Raw genomic sequence first — 24,816 nt, 5'->3', positions numbered from 1 at the left:
GCCTGGTGCTAAAACTAGGAGCGGGAGGTAGCCATGGGGGTTTTGTGCCAGGGGATGTCAGAAAATAGGAGCCACACCCGCTGCAAGAGGCTCATACTGACACCCGATCCAACTCCTTTTCAGATGTTGACAAAAGCGGAGCCTGGCACCGAGCAGCAAAAAAATAGACCCTTGAACTTTGCCTCTGCCTCTTCCATTGGACTTGGCTCCGAGGGAAGAGAGGCACTGGAAGGGTGCTGTAACAGCCATGGCTGCCCAAGAGGAGACCGGCCACAGCCACTGCTACGATGCCATTGTGGTGGGTGCAGGAATCCAAGGCTCTTTTGCTGCCTACTGGTTGGCCAAGCGACAACAGAATACCCTCCTCCTAGAGCAGGTAAGTGCTGCCTAAAAGGCAAGGCAAATTCATACCTCCCCCCAGCCCCCCCCCCCACATACACTATGTAGGCCTTTCTGCTTCTGCTCTTGCATCAGTTGCAGAGCCTCGTTTTACAAGGATGAATGACTCTTTTTATTACCCCCTTGCCATCCTGTCGTGCTCATCATCCAGGGAGTTAAGCACTGATCAAAAGCCAATTCCTGCTGCCCCCCCCCCTTTTCCATGCCTGTTTAAGGGGCATGGGGCTCCAATAGGCTGCCTTGCACTCCCTATAAACCCGAAGCTACTTTCCAAAATCTACTCCTGAAACCCAGGCAGCAGCAGCAGCAGGAAATAGTGGTGAATTTAATAGTGCAGGAGCTTGTCATGACGCCACCCCCCCCCCCATAGCCACAGCCCCTTAAGATGATAACGGCAATAACAAATCAACTTTAAATATCTTCATCAGTGTGTTTGATTCTCCCTCCTCTTATTTCTGCTCTGAAACTTCATTCAAAGATCTCCAGCCTATATCATGCCAAGCACTAGGACTGGGGTGCAAGTGTTTTAAAACAGATGTGTAGCAATTGAAAAATGGGATTTAAAAGTGCCCCAACTAAATAGAAAAGGTATATTAGGGTGCCGACATATGCATGCTTACTCAGAAGTAAGTCCCACTGAGTTTAATAAGATTTACTCCTGGTTAATTTGCACAGGATTGCAGTTGTTACATGAGCTTTATACTGTACTATCTCTGAAGCAACCCTTGGGAAAGAAGATGGCCTTGATAGACATTAACATATGCCCCTAGGCAAATTTCTCACCTGCCAAACCAGAAGCTTCTTTTTAGCTCAGATCCTTTTGAAAAAAGATTCAAAGCCAGCACCTGAGTGCTCCTGCTGAAGATGCCACCGGTCCTGTTATAGGAGAAGTCCTGGACCTCTTCTTTCCCCTCCTTCTGCACAACAACCCTGCAAGGTGGGTATCAAAATGTGTGATGTCAAGAGCCATCAGCCCTAACTCTTCCTTCTCCCCCTGCTGTACAGTTCCCTCTGCCCCACACCCGAGGAAGCTCCCATGGACAGAGCCGCATTATCCGCAGTGCCTACCCCCAGGACTATTACACAGACATGATGGGCGAGGCGTACCGTCTCTGGGCAGAACTGGAGGCCAAGACTGGCACCAAACTATACAGGTGAGAGACCTCTGGGGAGGAGATGTGGAAGAAGCTGCGGGCCTTTGGTGGAGGGCAGCTGTAGGCCTTTTGCTTGGCAGCTGCAGGCTGAAGGTGAGGGTTCATTACATAAAGGGGGGTGGGGGGCATTATTATGATTCACATCCCATCCTTCCTCCAAGCAACTCAGAGGATGCCCAGGCTACTTCCTTTTATCATCACTACAACCCTGTGAGGCGAAGGCTAAGAGACACTGGTTGGTGCAGCTTCATGTCCAAGGGGAAATCTGAACTCAGTTCTCCCTGGTTCAGCTTTTTCACCACTACATGAACACGCTGGCTCATGCATGTCTGGAGACCATCCCCAACATCCCAGAGGCACATAGGCCAGCTGTTGTTCCAACCAGTGAGAGACTGGCATTCTGTACATGGCCAGAGACCAACTTCTTTCATATTAGCAGCCCACAGCTTTCATTTGCAAATCAATCAGCTTCAGTGGTGTGGCTTGGAAGATCCTACTGGTTTATTTTGGGGAGCAATTTCAACTCCTGTGTGTTTATATTGACATAACAAGGAATCCACCTTTATTCTGTTAAGTCTACTGCTGAGATTTTTCAGTACCCAAGGCAAGTTCATCCATGAAGTCAACTGAGGCATTGGATTGGTGGGGGGGGAACCAGCTCAATTTCCCCATTCCTTTGTTCCTTCTCTTCCCACTCTCTGTATTTGAAAAGGAAGAAAAGAATGGAGTGGAAGAGGAAACTGGGGTCTTCTTTGGCCAGGGGCAGATCTAGTGTTTGTGTTGGGGGGGGGGGCATGAGCACTACCTTAACTCCAGAGCCCAGGTCAACCAGGTGGGTAGACCTTGCCTTCTGGTTGAACTTTGGCCTTCGTGGCTGAGGTTTGCTAGGCGGATAGACCGGGGCGCCCCTCCCAGACCTGGAGCCCAGATCTACCTGCCAGGTAGACCTGGACTCTCATTCCACCTCTTCCAGGCAGGTAGACCTGGGCTCCCAGTTGTGCTTGGGCTGCTCCCCATCCCAGCGTGTGCCCTTTCCTACTAGTGCAACCGTTTGGGGGGCCATGCACCCATGGCCCCCTTTGGATCCACCCTGGCTCAGTTCCCCCCCCCCCGCCATTTTAAATCCAGAGAGTGGGAGGAGGAGCTGCAGGGGTGGTAGTACACCAGTGGGTAAGAGGGGTGGCATACAGTGTGCTATCTCAAGCTCTGTGAATCTTGGTTCAGCCCTGATAATCAGTGACATGTAGTGAGGTCAGTGGCTGGGGATGAGCTTCCTGTGGTGCCACAAATCATTCTGGAGCATTACCCAGAAGCCACAAGGCATTCTGGGGCACTACCCAGTCACCATCAGAAGGGAGACTGAGCTTGTGGCTACTACACCTCTTGTCTTTCCCCGTATGGTAACAGGCACAGTGACTATTACTATGCAGGGAGAGACGAGAGGTGTCGCAGTGATGAGTTCAACCTCTCTGATTGCACAACCCCTCAGAAACGCAGTGGAGTGCATACCTGAGGCTATTTTCATTGGAGGATCAAAAATGAGGATCTGCCTCCCCGGATCTCCAGCATGTCCCTGCTGAGAATACCAGTCCATACTGGTCAAGTGGCAGAATCTAGCCTAGTTGGCAGCTTGACCCTTTGCTCCTCTAACCCACAATTTCAGCATTGCTCTCAGAAGAGACAAAGAGTCCCTGTGTGAGCTCCGGGAGTGGGCAGCCCAACCGCCTCCTCTCCACCAAACTCCCACAGCCCCTGCACCCAGTCTGTCCCTGCCTGCCTTGCGGTCTCCAGACCAGGGTCCCAGGTGGGGGTCCCACCGCTGATTTTCGAGGCAGAAGGTCAGGCTGGCCCCCACCCTCACACATGCCAGCACGTTCCCTGTCCCACAGCGAGGCGAGACAGATTGTCCCTCTAATTTATTTGACTCTATAAAGGAAGAGCCATTAAGGAAATGCACATCTAAATGATTTTTCATCTCGCCAGGGTCAGATGTAATAGACCCATCCATCTTATTAGCGACAAGCCCCGAGAAGGCCTGTCGCTGCTGCATTTTCAGGCACCGGCCCTGGTCTTATTGACGGCGGGCAGCAGGCAGTCCTCTGCCCGTCGCTCCAGTCCCAGAACAGGGGGCCAATTAAGAGAATTTAGCTTTCTGTGGGTCAAACTAGATGTGACAGCAGGGTGGAATCATTTGTGGAACCAGGGGCCTGTCCTGACCATGTACAATACGAAGCAGTGGGGAAAGTTGTTCGGGGGAGGCAGCCTATCCCTTCACGCCTTCTCCCCTTCTGCACTTCTCTCTTGAGAGGTGGGCTGTTGAGAAAAGCCCCTGGGGGGATTTAAAGGAAGGTGAGCCATGCAGCAGAGAAGTTTTACTACCCCCCAGTTGCCGCTCTTTTTGCTCTTGAATTTGTGGGGCCACCTCATTGTAGGTGTGACTGGGGTCCAGATTTAAATACTGGGCCTGAAACTTGCCTTCAGGTCAAACACCCTGATCTAGAATCTTTTCTCCCTAATCCTGGCTGGGTTGGGAGAAACTCAGATAGTTGGTGCTGAAGGAGGTGCTCTGAGCACATACAGAGTGCATTTCACATCGTTTTATCTATTTTAGATGTTTATATGCCAACTTTCTCTCCCATTGAAGAGACTACCAAAGTGGCTCACAATATAGAATGAAACCATTGAAACAAAAAATTTTCAACAGCTGTAATTGGGGGGGGGGGGGGTTTTCCAATTCCAAACCCAGGCAAAACAGGTTCAGATTAAGCCTTCCAATGTGAGCTGAGTCGCTTTATTACTGAGTTTAAAGGGCTTCTCTGAATTTTTGCCCCCTGCCACACTTGCTCTGCTTTCCTCACCACGCCTCCCCAACTACCCTCCCTAACTCCAGCCTCAAAAGTTAAGCTCCCCTAAGGCTTCTCTTGCACAAACCCAACCCTCTTCGACAGACAGACCCCGACGCTGTTTCTGGGGCGCCAGGAGGACCCCGAGTTCCAAAGCTACCGGCAGACCATGGAGCGCTACAACATCCCAGGCGAAACTTTTACCCCACAAGCCCTGGCCCAAAGGTTCCCAGGGATACGCCCGTGCGGTGGCGAGATGGCAGTGTCTGACCTGAGCGCGGGGATCTTGTATGCCAACAAGGCGCTGCAAGCAGTCCAGGTAACAAGTGGAAGGGGCTTTCACCTTTCACACTACCATTCCCCCCTCCCTTTCCTCCACACTCTCTTGTTCATTACTCTTGCTTTTCATTTCTTTTCCTCCCATTCCTCTCTTCCGTCACTGCCAACATTAAACAGAAACCTGGTTCTGTAGCCATCCAGAGGTCACACTCTAGACCTTCGCTCTCCTCGCCTCTCCTCCACACTTCCTCTTCTACTGGATCCCCACCTTTCTTTTCAAATCCATGAAACAGGAGAAAGAGGAGGAGTGGTGGAAGGGGACCACAGTTGGCCTCATGGAATGCTGGCCCCAAACATGAACAACAAACAACAGAAAGAAGGGAAGTCCCATCAGTGCCCATAGCAGCCGTTTGTTGTAGCGATTCATTTGGGAGAGGCTCTTTGATTTGACATCTCTGAACCACCCCAGGAACTGCTGGCCCTGGAGCCAGTTGAGTAAGTTAATGGGCCTTTAAGAGAACTGGTGCTGAAATGCTCAGGGATACACCTGGTGCAATAACAGCAGCAAAAACCCAGATAGAATCTTCAGGTGGTGATACTCCCCAGTTCCACATTTTCCTCTTTCCTCCCTCACCAGCAATATGCAGCGGCTGTGTTAGCCATTGCTTTACCCAACGTGTGATTAATCTATGGAACTCCTTGCTACAGGATGTGGTGATGGAGTCTGGCCTGGATACCATGAAAAGGAACAAACTGGACTGATTTCTGGAGGAAAAGTCCATCACAGGTTACAAGCCGTGATGGGTATACGCAACCTCCTGGTTTTAGAAGCAGGCTACCTTAGAATGCCAGGTGCAAGGGAGGAGCAACTGATTGCAGGTACCTTGCTGTCTTGTGTGCTCATTGAGGCATCTGGCAGGCCATTGTAAGATACAGTACAGGAAGCTGGACGAGATGGCAGGGATGGGTGAGTCAACCATAGCCTGAGTCTCTGCCCCATGTGACTGGAGTCAAAAGTGAGTCTTAATGGGGGGACTTTCTGAGTCGCCCAGAGCATTTTGGTGACTCAGAAAGATTCGAGTCACAAGTCTATCCCTTTAAAAAGCCAGCCACAGCTCCACAGACAAAAATGGAGCTGCCACTGGGATGTGTGTGTGTGTGTGTGTGTGTGTGTGTGTGTGTGTGTGTGTGTCGGAGTTCTCTTCAACCACTCCCTTGTGGTCCCCATCCAATCTGTAAACAAGGCAGGAGGGGACAGGATGAACTGTGTGAGAGCTGGGACAGAAGCAGCAAGAGGGTCATATGCAGCAGCTGGGAGGCTTACCAGTGTGATCCGATCTTTTGCAGCTCTACTCAGAAATAGTCCCATTTGAGCCAGTCATTCACTGAGGCTTCCTTCTCCCAAGTCACAATGGAGCCCACAGGAGCCATGTGTTTGGAAAGCACGATCAGTACAAACTACCCCCCCCCCAGCTTCCCTTACTCCCCTTCCCTGGATCTCAGCCAATTCTAAGCAAGAACTCCCTTGGGCTCCCCCTTCACCTCTATCTCATCCAAAGAAAGAAATCAGACCACCCATCCTTTGTCCGATGACGGTCAGTTTCTTCAGAGATGGAAAAAAGAGCCCACCCCTGTCTCCCCCCCCCCATTTCCTGCTTGATGCAAAAGCAAAACATTAATATTTCTCTGCTTCCTGGCCGGAACTTGCCTGCTACTCACCTGGTCAGAATTGTGGCACCATGAGCTCTTTCCCATGCCGAAAAAAGTAAGCAAGCACATCTAGACACGAACAGAAGCATGGGGACCGAGTGCAGAGTCAGTGGCCTCAGACTTGAGTCAATGCTGAGCCATCGGCACAAGTGACTTGAGTCTGCACGAGTCAGCAAAAATGTGCTTTTGTGACTCAGACTCGAGTCACTAACTGGTGTTTCGATCCCTGCTAGAGGGGCCTTGGCCCGATCCAGTGGGGCTCTCCTTATGATGTATTCCTGTGTTATTCAGCCTAACCTGTTGCCCTCATTAAACCTTGGACAAAGCTGAAACCCAATTTTTATTTTATTGATCTGATTTATTTGATTTGAATCCTGCCTTGAATCCCGCTTTTCTCCCAGAAGGGCACCCAAGACGGCTTTCAAAAACATTAAAACACATATAACAAACTATGAAATACATAATTATTACTATCACTGCACAGTTCTTTACACCAGTTGTGCTCGTTCTCAAATTGTGTGTTGGGTGCACACAACATGGTGCAAGAAAATTAATACTGGGATGGGGGGACTGATGAGATGTTCCAAACTAAATGGGATGAATTCTTAGGTTTATTTGCACTTTGAATGACAGGATCATCAGAGTATGGGTGTTAAAGGCAAAATGTGGCTGCTGCATAAAATAATGCTGCATCAGCTGCCATCCAAAGCACGATTGCAAGAGAGACATTACTTAAATCAGTAATGATGCCCGTGAACCCAAAATATCCACTCACAGCAGGGGCTACTTGCTACCTCTCTGCATGAGTCAGTGTTTTACTTACTTATTTAAAAGAGTCAGAGCTTGCCTTTCCTGAGCTCAAGGCGGCAAACAAATTCCCATTCAATACAACACAATCATAACACATCACAAAATACATAATAAAACACAACAAGTAATCAATAACATTCCCAAGCATCAGCGCGTGCCCTATAAATCACCACCACAGCAGCGCAGAGCAGAATGTGCGTTAATATAAACTATATAAAAGCAAGCCTTCGAAAGGCGACAGCCAAAGCAGCATTAAAATTTTAAGCCACTGGCAGTAGGAATAAAAATAACTCACCACACCACCCACCCTAAAATGCTAACTGAAATAAAAAATTTAGTACCCCCCCCCCAAACACCTCTGAGGGGACTTTACTTAGCCCATTAGGGCAGGAGTTCCATAGCAGCGGTGCCACCACAGAAAAGGCCCTGCTTCTCGTCTCTGCCATCCCCCCACTTATAATGATGGCACCTGAAGGAGGGCCCCCTCAGATGACCATAGGACGGTGGCTCCCAAACTTTTAGACTGGCAGCTCCCTTGACCCGCTGGGCCATTGGCCATGGCTCCCCATTAGGGCTACGATCCTGTACGTTGTATAAGGTGGCACGAGGATTTCACAGCTCCCCTGGCTGCTTTTCATGGCTCCCTGAGGAGCCATGACTCACAGTCTGGGAACCATTGGCATAGGAGATGTGCTTGAATGTATAGAACCTGAGGTGCCCTGCTCGCAGGCCATAAAGGACTTTAAATTTGACACCGGAACCTTGAATTGGGCCTGGAAACCAATCAACAGCTACTGCCATCCCCAGAGCAGCGGCCCAACAGAGTCACTCCACCAAGCCCCAGCAACTACATGACCCATTGCGTTCTGTGCTAGTTGTAATTTCTGAATCATCTTCAAGGGCAGCCCCACATAGAGTGCATTTCCAGTCAAGATGTCACCTAGACATGAAACACCATTGCCAGGTCTGACTGACTGAGCACTGCGCTGGTCTTGCCTCCTTCCATTCCACTTTGGCTGCGCTGGGGGGTGCGTAATTCTGCCCCTCTGCATTGGCAGCAATTGGATTAATCACTCCAGGTGCAAAGACCTGGTGGAATCACTTGTCCTTAGGGAAGGCTGCCTGTTCCTTCTCTGCAAGAGTTTTTGCACCATGCTGGCCACCTTCCTTCTCAGATCAGTGACTCATACAGAGGCACACAGGATGCGGGCTTCTCTGCAGCTCTTTCCCAACCCTCCCTGGAAGTCGAGAATGGGACCTGCATGCATAGCATCTACTCTGCAGCGTCCAGGTCCCGAAAGATAGGAAGTTGCTACATATGGAGTCAGTCACCATCTGGCCACCTAGCTCAGTGTCGTCTCTACACTGATGGCAGCAGCCCTCCAAGGTCTCAGAGTGGAACTTATTCCAGCTGGCCTGGAGATGGCTGGAATCTTTAACATACAAACCAAGTGCTCTTCCATGAAGGAGAATGGATTTGATGCACCTTCCCCTGGGCTGCTGCCTTGATCCAGTGGCAGGAGATAGCCCCAGAGTTGTTTTTTGCATTACAAATTAAAACATGAGGGGATCCACTCACAGATACCTTGCATCTCATCTCCTCAACCTTTCTGGGTGTTAAAAAAAATGCAAACGGTGTCTCCAGTGTTACAAAAGTGTCTCTCTGATCTCAGAAGTTTGAGACAGGAGGATCAGCCACCTTGAAAACAAGCCTTATTCTGTTGCAAGAAGCAAAACCTTCCATGGTTTAACCTTCTTGTAAGAGCAGTCAATATCTGGGCTGCCCAGCTTGCCACACGCCTGTCCAGGCCGCTGCTGGAGACCTGGCGCTCTCTCCCTCTCCCGCGTCACCCCCGCAGCACTGCCAAAGCCAAGGCTAACATGCTTCTCACACTGGTGCAAAAAGGTTTCTAAGAGGAGATCTGCTTTGCGTTACAAAATAGCCTGGTTGTGCTCGGAGCAGTCAGAGAACACAGCTCTCCTCCAAAGACAAGGGGAGTGGGAAATCAATGCAGGAAAATATATTTAAAGGAATAGCCCGCGCTGCCTACAAGGGATGTCTCCATTTCCAGGGCAGCTGAGCCTCACTGGTTGCTTGTAAGGAAGAGTGGAGATAACGGCAAACTTTCCTTCCTTTGCACAAGCAAAGAGGACCGGATTGTACATGCTAGCTAAAGAGTCCAAAAGTCATGTTTTGGAAATAATGTTAGCTGGACCCACCAAAGCAATGCAAAGCCTTATGCTGCAAGCTTTCAAGTTCCACAGAACTCTTCCTCAAGTTGGATGTTAAGCTAAGCAAAAAATGGGAGGGGGTAGAGAGGAAAGCTGGGAGTCTGAATTTCTACACGTGTGTGGACCAGACTAGTATTAGGGTGGCTGGGCAGGTATGTTTTCAAGTGAGTAAATAGCAGTCGGGTTGGGGTCCCTGTGAATTGGGACCATAAAAGGGTAGGGGACTTCAATCCTGCCTGCCCCCGACTACTGATCTGGATCAAGCTCTCCTTCTACCTACATCTGCCATTTACTGGGAGCAAAAAATTATCATTATCACTGTGTGCAAGGGAGAAAGAGAAATTCCGATTCAGATCAGGACCAAAGGTTAAAGACCTACTGCACTGTCTTGATCCGCAGGACTCTGCAATCCTGCTGCTTTTTACTCAATTAAAAGCCAATTTGCGAGCCATTTCAGGAGCCCTGCAGATCAGGACCACCGTGTGTTGGGGTTTTAACCCTATCCCAGCCACCATCCCAGACTGCGGGAACCCCAATTCAACTGCTGAATTGACCAAAGCAAAACCTGAGTCCATCACTTTAAACATTGCATGTATTTACATGTATTGCATGTAAACCAGGTACCAGGCTGGTTTCAGACCTGCTGGGTCAATGAAATTGCCTTTTCTGTTTTTAGAAAATGTAAAATTTAACAGTTACTGTCTTCTGTCTCCAGGACTAACAGAAGCACACTGGCTCCTTACAAGTTAGATAGCAGAAGCTAAAATAATTTAGTACTCTTTAGAGTTCTGGCAGAATGTGGTGGTAGTGTCTACTGGTCAGAGGACTTGGCCTCATGTTAATAGCTCTGCTTCTCAACATTGTTCTAGACCAGGGGTGCTCACACTTTTTTGGCTCGAGAGCTACTTTGAAACCCAGCAAGGCCCGGAGATCTACCAGGGGGGAAGGAAGCATCTGACAGACACCCCCTTTAATGTATGGAGCCCCTGCTGGAGTCTAGTCAGTTTTGTTGCTGCATGCCTGAAGAGCAGCTAAAGTGTCAGTTTCAGTGTCAGTTTAGTGTCAGCTAAATATGTCAGTTTCGTCACTAGTCGAAACTGACATATTAACAGTTTGGAGAGACAGGGCTCCGTGATCTACTCATTTTGCCTCGCGATCTACCGGTAGATCGCGATCCACCTATTGAGCACCCCTGTTCTAGACCTTCATCAACTGAATCTGGTGGCAGAATCCACCTTTGTGTAGCAAGTTTCAGTGTCTGTCTCCATAGCAGAGTTGGCACAGGAAAGCTCACAGTGAGCCCTGCCATGAGACAAGACATATTGGCACAAGGAAGAACCTGGTTACACTGGCTTCAGTTTTAAACAATCAAATGCTCTCAGGGGATCAAAAGGTGATTTCTGATTTCAGAGCTGATCCTTGAGAGCCAGTCTGGAAGCAGACCACCTTCCATAAGATCCGTGAGAGACTTGGTCAGTCTATTGACAAGCAGATGGGAAGGGTGATCACTGATCTGATGATAAAGGTCTGGTGACATGTGTTAACCTGTCCTGGCTTCCCCCCAAAGAATGCTGGGAATTGTAGTTTGTATAAGGTTAATAACTAATGGAGAAGAGCAGCATCCTTTGGGACTTGGCAGATAAGGCCATGACAGAGTCTGGTCCTATTTCCCTTTTCTCACTAGGACCAGTTCCGACACAGTGGGGGGACTGTGCGTGATGGCGAGAAGGTGCTCAGCATCCTTCCTGGGGACCTGGTCACTGTAACCACCAGCCAAGGGAAGTACCAAGCTAAACGCCTAGTGATTGCGGCCGGACCATGGACCAGCCACCTCCTGGTGCCTCTGGGGCTGCAGCTGCCCCTCCAGGTAAGCTTCACAGCTTTGGTCAAGCTGAACTATCAGAGGTTCATTGTCAACGGTGAAACAAAAATTGTGATGCATCAAACAGCTGTGGATTGTTCAGAGACAGGTCTGTACATATGCAACAGAACCAGGGAAGGACAAGACCCTCTCTCCCAAATCTGCTAGTTTTCTGTGTGCCATAAGTAATATTAAATCATCATCATCATCTCAAATACACCTAGACGTCAGACAGATGTCCATGTGGATGAGGATTTACCAGCTGATAAATGTTGTGTTTTTTGTGTGTATACGATCATTATCAGCTGTTGTCATTTTGATGTGAATAATAATAATAATAATAATAATAATAATAATAATAATAATAATAATAATAATAATAATGGAGAACATTCCTGTGACAAATCCTGTTCCCCCTATTTTTGTCTACTTTTCTTCATTATTGGACATTACTGCCAAAGGGCTTTGGGGTAGTCTAGCCCAGGGGAGTCCAAACTTTTTGGCAGAAGGGCCACATCATCTCTCTGACACTGTGTCGGGGGACAGAGGGAAAAAAGAATTAATTTACATGTCAAATTTGAATAAATTTGCATAAATTTACATAAATGAATATATTAGAGATGGAACTTATATGAATGAATGAAGGTCTTGCAATAGTTCAAGGCCTTTAAAAGGCCTTGCACAAAGCAAGTCTGGCCTTTCCATCACTGCCACTGCTGCATCACAGACGTGAAATAGTAAGCAGCGGAGCTTAACTAGTTGCCCTATGCCAGGGGTGCCCAAACCCTGGCCCTGGGGCCACTTGCGGCCCTCAAGGATTCCCAATACAGCCCTCATGGAGCCCCCAGTCTCCAATGAGCCCACACTGGCCTGACACAACTGCTCTCAGCCTGAGGGCAACTGTTTGACCTCTTGCGTGAGATGTGGGCTCCCTCCACTGCCTGCTGTTTCACATCTGTGATGCAGCAGCAGCAGCAAAGGAAAGGCTGGCCTTGCTTGTGCTTTGTGTAAGGCCTTTTATAGGCCTTGAGCTATTGTAAGACCTTCATTTGTTCAAATAAGTTCATCTTTAATATATTCATTTATGTAAATTTGTTCAAATTTTAAATGTAATTATTTTCTTCCCTGGCCCCCGACACAGTGTCAGAGAGATGATGTGGCCCTCCTGCCAAAAACTTTGGACACCCCTGCCCTACACTGAGAGCAGTTGGCTTGGGCCACACATGGGCTCCAGAAAGTCTCTGGAGGGCCAGAGGCTCATTGGAGACTGGGGGCTCCCCGTGGGCCAGATTGGGAGGCCCCAAGGGCCACAAGTGGCCCCTGAGCCAGGGTTTGGGCATCCCTGATCTAGCCTCCCAAAGAGACAACCTGGCGTCTTAGACACAGCAGCCCTTAATCTGGATGCTCACCTGAGCTTAACATCCCCAATAACATCCCCAAAAGCTGCATGTGCAAGACGTAGATTGTCTGGGGATCATGTCTGAGAAACCAACTGAAGACAAGTCCACCTGTCAAGGTAAAGGGCTGGGATGGAGTGACCAGGTGGCTTTCCTTCCTCCAGTCAGATGACCCTATGCCCTCATAGGGTTGAGCATAAGGGTTCTTGGATGCATTCCAGCTCAGGTCCCTCAGAGAATGTCTCTGTGTGTGGCCAAGTTCTCAAATACCTCCTAGGGATCAGGGAGCTGTGATGGACTCTTCAAGCTGACCTTGGGCAGAGTGCCAAGTGAGGAAGAACAGTGAGATTTTAAGGAATTAGGAAATCAGTTTGGTTTTATGTTTGCCTGCTGGTAGTTTTTGTTAAGATGTGCACTTGGGGCCTGCCAAAGCCCAAGTCATTTTCCAAGCCAGCTTGCTTCATTCTTCCTCCTTTGCAATTTACTGCTTTGTGAACATTTTTGGCTCAGAAATGATATGTAAATAGTTTATTATAATATCAGCCTACCTCCCTTTCTTAGGGGTTTTAATAAACGGGTTATAATTTTACTGTTTGCCTGCCTACATCTACATCCACTGATCGGTATATAGAGCCAGGATGGTTTAGTGGTTCAGGAGTTGGACTTAGATCTGGGAGAGCCAGGTTCAAATCCCTGCTCAACCGTGAAGCTTCCTGGGGTAACCTTGGGCCAGTCACTCTCAGCCTGACCTACCTCACAAGGTTGTTGTGGGGACAAAAAGAGGGGCGGAACTATGTACACCACTCTGAGCTCCTTGGAGGAAGGGTGGTAAAAAAATGTGAAATATTAAATAAATGAGTTTAATACATTTAACACAGCTACTCTCCTTGGTCAGCTTTCAGCTTCCTTCTCAATTCATAAGTAACTTTTTGACATTTCGCATGGGTTTAAGGATGTTGCACGATTGCCAACTCTTTGAAAAATTGGGGGGGGCTGGGGCATGTGGTATTTGGGGCAGAGCTCAGCTGCAAAGGGGCAGAGCTTTTGGAGATGAGATCAGACCCCAGCAATAGCTCCGCAGTTGGCTGGAGATTAACTTTTGCCACCTTTCACTTAAGAAGAAAGTAAAAAGTTGGAGAAACAGACTCACTCTTCAAAAACTAGCCATCCTATCTGGCAGTAATCTTTACAGCAAAACAATCTCCATTGGACCTCAACCTTTGCCAGGAGCCAGCATAATGTACTGGTTAAAAGACTGGAGTAACTGTGGGAAGACTTGGGTTCAAATACTCAGCTATACAGTTTACTATGGGTGGGGACAGGGATGGGACACACTAGTCACTCTCAGCTTAACCTACTTCACAGGGTTGTTATGAGGATAAAATTGAGATGGGAAGAAGTTGCCTTCAGTGTCTTGGAGGAAGGGTGGAAGTATTGAATACACTGTAGTAACACTAGTGCACAAGGACAAGTACATGGTGTTCTCCCTGGGCAGCACCCATGTTTCCACCCACAGTGATGTCACAGAGTGAGCATCCCATTCTCCCTTGCTTCCACAGCCCCTGCGCATCAGTGTCTGCTACTGGAAGGTGAAAGACCATGACCAGAACCGTGTTGCAGCCCTGGAGAGGCTACCATGCTTTCTGGCCATCAAGCTCAGTGGGGAAGGGCATGACATCTATGGGTTGCCAGTTGATGAGTACCCCGGGCTTGTCAAGGTAAGAGAGAGGCACAAGCGGAGATTAAGTGATGGGGAAGAGGCTGAGCTGCACCAGAACACTGAATGTGTGGCTGGCCTTGATGTGCATCTGTGTCAGTAGAGTAACTGAGAGAGGGTCACAAGACAGCACTCTTCGGGGGGGCTGGGGTCCTGCCCCCCTCACTCATCCCTGTGCTCCCTTGGAACGTGACCGGAGCTGTGCTGGGTTGTGTCAGAAGGAATTCTGAAGCCTTCCGGTTTTTCGGAAAACCAAAAGTGATGTTTCATTAGTGGGTGGGGAGGGTGGAAGAGGAGGCTGCTTGTGCACCCATCCCTCAGTGTTGCTGGACTGTTGCAGAAGAGGCATTTCTTGTCTGGGACCCCATTTGCCCATTTGTCTGGGATCTATTTAGCTGGAAATAAAAAAAAGTTCCCATCAGCAGCTATGTGACTGTGCTTTTTCTTGTCACGCTACTGTTAACTGCACATGAACAGGGTCGGTCATACATGCGGAGCCTCTATGAAAGGTCTGCTGTGGACCAGCAGATGGGAAAGACTAGTAGCCGCACACCTTCCCCTGCTCAGGGTTTCTAGGCTCAGCCAGGATCTCTTCTGCCCTTCCCCAGATCTGCTATCACAACGGCATCCCTGTGGACCCTGACAAACCTGACCAGCTGAGCCAGACCTCTGCTGACATTCAGATCCTGGAGGAATTTGTGAGCAAGTATCTTCCAGGGCTGGACCCCAAGCCAGCTGTGCAGGAGCGCTGCATATATACGGTAAAGAAGCAAACAGCATTCAGTGGGGAGGGTCATGTGGCTAACATAACTAACAAGCTAATTAATTTTCCTCCATAATTGGTGACAGAAGGCAATAATCCTGCATTTCCCCCAGGTGGCTTCTGGAAGCCCTGTGATCAGCCAACAACGATGTGTGTGAAGGTGGCCAGGGGTGTTGCAGGTCTGGTTCATCCATAAGGCCACCTAAGGTAATTAGGTGCCTTAGGTGACACTGGTGTAAGGGCATCCACCGCATACCTATCTCTGTGGCTTCTCCTCCCACTCCCTAGATTTGAAAAAGAAGAAAGTGCCAAAGGGGAAGGGTGGAAGAGAGGGAAGTGGTGGGTCTAGGATGCTGTAGCCCACCACTTTCTTCTCTGCACTTCCTCTTCTGCTCCATTTCCTTTTTCATTTTCAAATACAGGGTGAGGAAGGAGGACAGATGAGAGGACCAGCATTTGACCCACTGCCTCAAGCACTGGGAAGTCTTGGGCCAGAGAAAGCCAAATGCTCTCTTTTCTGCAAAGGCACTTGTATTTTTAAAAGCTGAATACAACCAGTAAATGGAGCAGGGAGATGGTGAAGGCTTCACCTGCTGAACATCTGCCTTTTGTGCAGTTGCTTAAAGCAGCCATGACTAACATGCAGAGGGGGATGCTTTTCTCCCTCTCTCATCTTCCTGGAACTCGGGGTCACCCTCTGAAATTGATTGGCAGGAGGCTCGGCCCTGATGAGGGAAGTACCTCTTCTCACAATGCATAATTAGCTTTGGGGCCTCACCGCCAGGAGATGGAGTGTTTACCACTAATGGCTTAGATGGCTTTTGTAAAAGGAAGAGGCAAAAATCAGGGAGAAGAGGGCTATCAACAGCTCTTAGCCACACTAGCAAATGGAACCTCCATATTCAAGAGGCTGCATAATTCCGGAAACCAGATGCTGGGGACAAACACCGTGGGAGGAGGGGGTCACTTTCCACCGTTCTCTGCTTGTGAGCTTTCTAGAAGCATCTTCTTGGCTGCTGGTAGAAGTAGAATGCTGGTAGAGATGGTCCCATCCATTTGGCCAGATGAAGAGGTCATCTAAGGAAGCAGACTGGTGAGGGTTGCCCATCGCTGTTCTCTTACCTGACTCCACTGCTCACCTTCTGCTCCCTAGACTGGGAAAGGAAGAAGGGGACCGAGAGAAAGAAGAAATGTGGGGCAGAAGAGAGTGCTGAGCTAGGACATTGGAGAGTGGGCCAGTCCTGAGAGACAGAGAGAGTTTGATTTAGTATCTAGAGGATGCAAATCATACTGGGGAGCAGCTTATGGGTAATACGATTAATTGATTGGAAGCACCATTAGGTGTATAGTGAAATCTGGAGGAACAAAATGAAGAGGCATTTGAAGCTTCCTGCACCTTATGGCAGCTGCCTAGAGCAGTGATTCTCAAACTGTGGGTCAGGAGGACCCACTAGGTGGGTTGCGAGCTGATTTCAGGTGGGTCCGCATTCATTTCAATATTTTATTTTTAATATTTTAGACTTGATGCTACTATGATATGTTACTGCATTTGGGGAAATGTTACAGACCTGTACTTTTAACTAGTTACTATGTACATTCTTTTAACAATGATAGTCAATGGGACTTACTCCTGGGTAGGACTGCAGCCTAGGGTTGTTAAATTTTTCTGCTTAATGATGTCACTTCCAGTCATGACATCACTTTCGGTGGGTCCTGACAGATTCTCATTCTAAAAAGTGGGTCCCAGTGCTAAATATGAGAGAACAACTGGCATAGAGACTTAGGTGCTGCCTGTTTGAGTCAGATTCTTGTTCCCTCTAGTACAGCGTTGTCAACACTGACTGGTAGTATCACTCTGGCATTTCAGACAAGTGTCTTTCCCAGCCCTACCTGGAGATGCCAGGGATCAAGAGAAGCTTCTTGCCCTCCCTCTAGCAAGCTGCCCTTACCAAAATTTCACAGAAGGGACCCCCCTCCCCCACTGCTGTCCTCCTTCCTGTGATCTGGTCTGCCTACCTGGAGCAGGTCTGCGTCTTATAGCAACATATTAAACCCAGACATCCCAGTCTCCTGCTCTGCTGCCTGCCTGCATTGCAATTTCTAAAGATAGCAACTTAATGTGAATGGTGCTTTTTTCCCCCCTTCATTATCTCAGAATACTCCAGATGAGGACTTTGTCTTAGATCAGCACCCACATTTCAGAAACATGATCATTGGAGCAGGATTCTCAGGTAAATGTGGTTGATTAAGGGGGGAGGGAGAGGAGAAGCCCTATTAGGTAAACTGGGAGATGGGAAGGAGCAGGTGTAGGGAGAGGAACCAGGACAATATTAAGACTGAAAGTCTATACACACTTTCCTGAGAGTAAGCCCCATTATATCTGAGTAGACACGCACAGGCTTGTGCTGTAATTATTAGTTTTTGTGTAAAATGGGCCCTGGGTATCCATTCTAGAGCCACTCCATGGATACCAAATTCCATGGGTAATGAAATCTGTGGGAGGTCCACCCATGTGTCACAATTACTTACATAGGGGTATGCCCAGCCCTCTGGAGGTAGCACACAGCCTCCTTAGAGGCCTCCTGGAGATGACTGGACATGAATTTGTGGTGCCTTCCGCTCATATGCAGGAGGCCTTCCGAGACCCAGTCATAGGCTCAGCGTTTGCTGATATTCAGATTTGCAGAGGTCGCGCTTGCAGATAAGGAGAGTCCACTATAGTTCTCTAGAACAGGATGACACATTATCTCCTTGTGATCCATGCAACAGCCCTGCAAGATAGCTTATTATGCCTTACATTGCAAATAGAAGCTGAGACTAAGTTGCTGAAGGTGACCTAGAGAGTTTGTAGCAGAGGTGAAATGCAAACCAGGAACTTCCCAGCTTACAGCATAGTCTCTGATCCACCCCCTGCACTACATCAAACATTCTGCCCTGGCCCAGTTCCTTTATCTTCCTTGCAGGTCAGCTTCTGTGTCTCTTGTAGGAGGAAAGATGTAGTGAGGTTTTATATTTAGTTTCCTGTCTGTCTTTCCCACAGGCCACGGGTTCAAGTTTGCACCTGTCATTGGCAAGATCCTGTGTGAGCTAAGCTTGGGGGAGAAGCCAATATATAATCTGGCACCGTTTCAGATAAGCCGCTTCTCAACGCTGCCTAAAGCTGTTCTGTAAAGTCCGCCATCCATGGGTTTGAGCACCAAAAGAGAAACTAAGTGCTCTGTAAAGAACACCAACTGGACTGGCTCCGTTTCGCTATCTAGTACCCTGCTATGCACCTGTCCCATGTAGCTCCATTCACAGAGGCCAAAATCTTTCCACTAGGTTACTGATTCAAATAAATTTGAAAGGTAGTGACAATCTTATGGAGATTCCTATCTCCAGATCCCAAAATTCCTCTTGTTGAGCTGTCTGTGGAATTTTATGTGCATCCCTTTTCCTCCTCACATGGCAGCTTTCCCACAATGCACACTGATGCGTACACCCATGGCAAATGCCTCCACTTCATTAAAAGGAGATCAGTTGTACACTTGCCAAAAACTGATAAAACTCCAAGTTTAGGTGTTTCCATACGTGACATTTAAAGCTTCTCAGAGGGTCGCCTGCCTTATTTGAAGAGAGGGAGAAAAAAATTACAGGGTGTTCAGGGCCACCCACTCAAACCCATAAGCTGCTGGTTAAGTAGGTCTCCCCACAACACGTAATTCAGACTAGTGGAACTCTCTGGCATGTTACAGTGAAAGTCAGCTGGCTTTAAAGGGGGTTACACACATTCATAGAGGGGAGATCTGTCTTAAGGTCATGAAAACGAAGTGAAGCTTTCACAATGAGGCAGCAGAACATCACCCATCAATTGGGGAGGAGCAAACAAGGAAGAACTATAGCCTACATCAACGTTTTTCAACATTTGTCCCCCACCGTACCACTTTGCATGGTTCACCTATTGGAAGTACCACTGGAAGTAACTGACAGACACAACAAACACTAGTAAGGGGCTCAGGGAGGCCATGAATGGGGGCCTTGTAAGCATGCAAAAAATGCACACTGGAGCCATATCTCCTACTGATGCTTGCCGCATTGCATTGCTGGTCTTGCTGCCAGGCAGTAGGTGTCTGGGGGTCCCACACATACCACCAGACACCACCTTGAGTACACTAGTGGTATGAGTACCACCAGTTGAGAAATGCTGGCCTACATGGTACATTGGGGGACTTTCCTAGTGGCCGCAGGCTGGCCACTGGGGGAAGAAGAGACTTGTGTTCCTATTTGCAGATATTCATGTGGAACAGACACTCCTGGTTCAGAGACCTCTGCAGCTCAGTTGCAGGGGAGCAACAGATGGGTGTGCTGGGGCTGTGCAACCCAGAATGCTACCTGATGCTGCCTCAGATTTGCCATCTCTGCACAATCCTTTTTTTTTTTTTTTTTTTAAAGCAGCTGCTTATCATGTTCCTCATGTGGTTTCTTTGATTGCAGGACTTCTATGTTTGATTTAAGGGACCACTCAAATGAAGGAGCTCCTTCCTTCACAGTCCCTGTAAATCAAACCGGAAGTTCTGAACGTCTGCATTTGAAGAAACCACACCAGGAGCAAGGCAGGGAGGCAGAAACTGTGGGTCTTCTTTATGCACAGATCCAGAACCTGTGGATTTGGAAACCACAGAGGACTGGATGTGACCAAGTTTCTTCCAGTTGCATCTGGGAGGTTTTCCGAGACCCAGAGAGACCACACGCAGCCTCAGCAGGCCTCAGAACACCTCTGGACATGACCAGAAGGTGCTTGGATCCCACCCACAGATTCTAGTATCCACAGAGGATCTGGGAACAGGTCCCCTGTGGTTTCTGAGGTCCAACCTGTTACTCCTTTCTGCCTGCACTTAGTGGGCAGAAAGTGATTGCGGCCACACTGGGGTGGAGGAAGGCAGTGGCGGGGTGGAGGGAACCCCAAATCCACTGCCTTCTCACCCCCCCACCCCACAATCTGCTGCTGATGGAATCCACATCTCTTCACCTAATGTAATGGGTAGGCTACCTGTAGGGGTGTGACCAACACCTCCCAGAGGCTTCTGATTGGTCAGTGTGGGAACAGGATACTGGACTCGGTGGGTCTTTGGCTTGGGCTCTTCTTGTGTTCTAAAAGGAAAGGGCAATTTTAAAATTCTGGCAGTTCGTTCCTAGTTGAGGACATGCAAATGCATTTAGTGTTGTCTGACCACACCTGAGATTTGCACGTGGTCATTTACTCACAGTTAAATCCAATCCTGCTGCACAGACATTTGAAGAAGGGGGGGGAAGAGAATCACCCACATTGTTCCCCTTTCATAAGTGTAAAATGGTGGGGAGATGGCATGCAGCCTGGGGGAAGAGGTCACCAAATCATCTGGAAGAGAACCCAGGAGGTCTTCCCCTGACCTCAAAGTCTCCACCCATGACTGCAGCTTTCAGCAAAGCCGTAAAAGTCTCTGAACATTCAGATTCATTAAAAAATAAATAAAACGAAGCTGCACCGAGCAAGCCGTCTAACCCCCCCTTTCCCTCCCACACTTCACAGAGTCAAGCAAAATGTTTTAAAGTTAAATGTGCCATTTTATTATCATTAGATAGCTTAGCTTAATAGAGGCGCATTATCGTCATGCCGACTTGATGGCTCTAGGCCAGAGTGGGAATGCGCCTCCCTGAGCATTTTCACCAGAGGACCTGGGAGGGGCAAAGAGGAATCTGCAAAGTGTCTCTGAGAAATTCTAGCTGGATGTGCAAAGCAAGTGGAAAACACATAAATTTATGTGTGCCACATACAGGATGTTGCTGGTACGCTCACTCACTCACCCAAGCACATCTGGCTAAATCTCAGGTTTTAGTCCTGGGTGTCTGGTCACTTCCAGACGCCTTTCACCCAGGCTGCCTCCTTCCACTCAGATGTGCTTTTCCACTTGAAGTGACAGGTATCCTTAAACCTGTCCTAGTTAGATGCAGGGACGTGCCGGTGAGGCACAGAATGTCATGGTGGCTGGTGACCTGGAAGTGACATCACTTTAGGGTTCCCCTCTGGCTGTGACCTGTCTAGTCACAACTGGAGGTGTTCTGAGGGCTGCAGAAGTCCACTTGGCCTCTCCCACTCCATTTTCTCTCTTCCTTTCCAAATCCGTAGAGCAGAAGTAGCAGCAGTAGCAATGACAGGTGTGCCCCTGGTTAGGGGGCAGAATGGTACTGGGCATTCTTGGCACAGCCCTGGTGCTCAACTAAATGGACTTTTTCAGGACCCCAAAGATCAGAGCCTATGAAGAGATTTTTGGAGCAGAGGTGGGCTTTTGCCTCTCTCTGTCTTTACCTGCCTCCGAATTTCATCTAAACAAAAATGCCCATCCCTCCCTTTAAGCAAAACAAATAGGAAGGGAAACGCAGCTCAAAGCAGACCTTCAGGGTTTTTTTTTTTTTCCGGTGGGGGGAGACTTTAAATAATTCATAAATCTTAATAAATATGCAGATGAGGAGGAAAGAATTGGAGCCCTCGAGCTGTTCTCATTCATAATTGAACGGTACGGTAATGTGAAGGAGCTTGTCCATTTGCATAAAATCATACCCCGCACCTTGGCAGCACTATGTGAAAAGGTATAGTGCTGTCCCGTCCCCTGCAACCTCTGCCCCTTCCACAGGAGACAAGACAGGTTGGTTAGAGTGGGGGGGGGGGACAGTGGTGCTATATACTGCATGGTCTTAAAAAAACCCAGCTTGGATCTATTTTACTTCTGCCATCTTGGGCAGGGCTAATACAAGCCTTTGGCCCTCAGACTGATAATCCAAATTGCACCCTCTAACAGCAACTGAGCTGTTGCTGAGCACCTGCAGTTGCTTCATGCTACTTCATGGTAGGGCATGCCCTGATGTTAGTTGTGATTTTTTCACCCTTGGAGGGGGGGGGGAGTTTTACTCAGGCAGGATGGGAAGAGCAGCACCTTTTAAAGGGAAGCTCGGTTGGGAACCCATTAACCAGATAGAAAGGACATTTTTTGTTCTGGTCTGAAAACAGTGCATTTTTTAAAATTAGCACTAACCACCAAGGTCTCCAGATCAGCAGCTATTTTTGCCCGGAGCAGATGGAAGAAATTGGTCAATTTGGGGAACTGCTCTAAATGAATGGGGTGATGGCATTATTAAAGCCATTTTATAGCTAGCTTTAAGCCTCTGCAATCATTATCATGTATGTGTGTTTTTTAATTTAGATATAACACACAGGTTTTTAAAAAAGAGGCATATGAGCAGAGATTATACACTCTTACCAGAGCGATGATTGGCTAAGCCTCCCTTGCCGAGTACATTCAATAGTACTTGAATGTACTATTCGAACTTGAGTTTAAAGGTTCATCTGCTGTGTAACATGAACATAAATAAGAGGAAGCCCACTGGATCAGGCCAAGGGCCCATCTAGTCCAGCTACCTGTATCCCACAGTGGCCCACCAGATGCCTCAGGGAGCACACATGACAAACAAGAGACCTGCATCCTGGTGCCCTCCCTTGCATCTGGCATTCTGAGGTAGCCTACTTCTAAAGCCAGGAGATTGCACATGCCCATCACAGCTTGTAACCTGTGATGGACATTTCCTCCAGAAATCTGTCCAATCCCCTTTTAAAGGCATCCAGGCCAGACGCCATCACCACATCCTGTGGCAAGGAGTTCCACAGATGAATCACACAGTAGGGTAAAGAAGTATTTTTCTTTTGTCTGTTCTAACTCTCCCAAAACTCAATTTGGGTGGCTATCACCTGGTGCTGGTGTTGTGCAAGAGGGAAAAGAACATCCCTCTATCCATTCCTCGCATAATTTTATGTTTCAATCATGTCCCCCCTCAGGCGCCTTTTTCTAGACTGAAAAAGGACCTGATGGATTTAATTTTGAGTGAATCTGCATTAGGCTCACAGGCGGAACATTCCTGTGGCTTCTCTATTGCTTCAATGAATAGGGAGCTGGACCCTCCCCCTTCCCCCAGCAAAGTAGCTTCCTGGCATTTCCAATTATTGCAAAATAGATACCGATGGGAAAGCCCTGCTTGCCAATCAAAACCTCTAACCTAGAAACTTTTTCACAGCTCTAAAAGCTGGGTCAGTTGTTCAATACTCACAGAGAGGCACTCTGCACATGGTCAAGGGCATGGCATCATTGCTATAATTTATATGTCCTCAAACAGCTTCCTGCTTTCAAATGTTCTCTCTCTTTCTGTCTGTTGCACTTGGACTCTCCTTCCTGGAAACCCCTTGTCAAGAAGAGGCCTTGGGACGAAACGGTTTGGTGGCAACCATGTTATTTATGCCTCGCCGTCGTTCTTGAGAGGATTACGTTGCGCAGCTAAGCAGGTGGGGGAAGCCCACAGCGCCCATGTACACAGCCTGCGCCATCTGTTCCAAACAAGCCAAGATTTGTGGCCTAGATTGGTTTCCCTGCACTCTCCACAAAATGTACTCTCCCCAAATTCAAACCAGCCCATCTTTCTCTGGGCCCAAGCTGGGCATCCCAATAAGGCTAAAAGCAGGGGCTCTAACTGGAGGAGAGAGCAAAATTCTGGGCCTCAGGGTCGAGAGGAGGATTCACCTCAATCCATAATGTTCTGAATCCAAGTGCAAAGGGTACATCCACACCTGCACTATTGATATCCTGTAGCCAAAATGCTTTTGCACATCCCTAAGAGGTTGGCTAAGGGTGCTAGTGAAGATGACAAGATTTTCAGCAAGTTTCCAAAACTTCCGCTTAGAAAGTCAGGATGAATTTTTTAAAGCCATCTCTTTTGAGATTAATCTCAAAGGGCCACCTTTGAGATTAATTAATATCACATGACAACAATGGTAATGTCATCCACACATTCTGTTTTGTATATTGTATTGGCAACCTTCAGTCTCGAAAGACTATGGTATTGCGCTCTGAAAGGTGGTTCTGGCACAGCGTCTAGTGTGGCTGAAAAGGCCAATCCGGGAGTGACAATCCCTTCCACACCGGGAGCAAGTGCAGTCTGTCCCTGGTCTGTCTCCCTGGCTATGGGCCTTCCTTCTTTGCCTCTTAGCCTCAGACTGTTGGCAAAGTGTCTCTTCAAACTGGGAAAGGCCATGCTGCACAGCCTGCCTCCAAGCGGGCCGCTCAGAGGCCAGGGTTTCCCACTTGTTGAGGTCCATCCCTAAGGCCTTCAGATCCCTCTTGCAGATGTCCTTGTATCGCAGCTGTGGTCTACCTGTAGGGCGCTTTCCTTGCACGAGTTCTCCATAGAGAAGGGGAGAGCACCAGGATGAGGTCTCTTGTTATCTGGTGTGCTCCCTGGGGCATTTGGTGGGCCGCTGTGAGATACAGGAAGCTGGACTAGATGGGCCTATGGCCTGATCCAGTGGGGCTGTTCTTATGTTCTTATGTTCTTATAGAGGAGATCCTTTGGGATCCGGCCATCATCCATTCTCACGACATGACCGAGCCAACGCAGGCGTCTCTGTTTCAGCAGTGCATACATGCTAGGGATTCCAGCACGTTCCAGGACTGTGTTGTTTGGAACTTTGTCCTGCCAGGTGATGCCGAGGATGCGTCGGAGGCAGCGCATGTGGAAAGCGCTCAGTTTCCTCTCCTGTTGTGAGCGAAGAGTCCATGACTCGCTGCAGTACAGAAGTGTACTCAGGACGCA

The 24,816-nt window shown here is 48.4% G+C and overlaps 1 protein-coding gene across 1 annotated transcript; it reads left to right on the top strand.

The window, feature by feature from the left end:
• Positions 1-220: 220 nt before the first annotated feature.
• Positions 221-18,336, top strand: PIPOX (pipecolic acid and sarcosine oxidase). The gene is made up of 8 exons (XM_066636346.1): positions 221-376; positions 1,405-1,553; positions 4,502-4,715; positions 11,112-11,294; positions 14,245-14,403; positions 15,011-15,163; positions 17,321-17,396; positions 18,206-18,336. The coding sequence occupies exons 1-8, from the start codon at positions 248-250 to the stop codon at positions 18,334-18,336; spliced, it is 1,194 nt and encodes a 397-aa protein (XP_066492443.1). The 5' UTR covers positions 221-247.
• The last annotated feature ends 6,480 nt before the right edge of the window (positions 18,337-24,816 follow it).

Source organism: Tiliqua scincoides, chromosome 8 (assembly GCF_035046505.1).
Source record: "Tiliqua scincoides isolate rTilSci1 chromosome 8, rTilSci1.hap2, whole genome shotgun sequence".
Lineage (NCBI taxonomy): Eukaryota > Metazoa > Chordata > Lepidosauria > Squamata > Scincidae > Tiliqua > Tiliqua scincoides.
Note: the sequence above shows the minus strand (reverse complement) of the source record. Positions and strands in the feature narration are given on the sequence as shown.

Bases quoted from the DNA above. Each gene is read 5' to 3' on its own strand.
- PIPOX (XM_066636346.1), top strand. From the start codon at position 248: ATGGCTGCCCAAGAGGAGACCGGCCACAGCCACTGCTACGATGCCATT. The intron at 4,716-11,111 runs GTAACAAGTGGA...TTTTCTCACTAG, and splicing joins AGGCGCTGCAAGCAGTCCAG to GACCAGTTCCGACACAGTGG. The intron at 17,397-18,205 runs GTAAATGTGGTT...TCTTTCCCACAG, and splicing joins CATTGGAGCAGGATTCTCAG to GCCACGGGTTCAAGTTTGCA.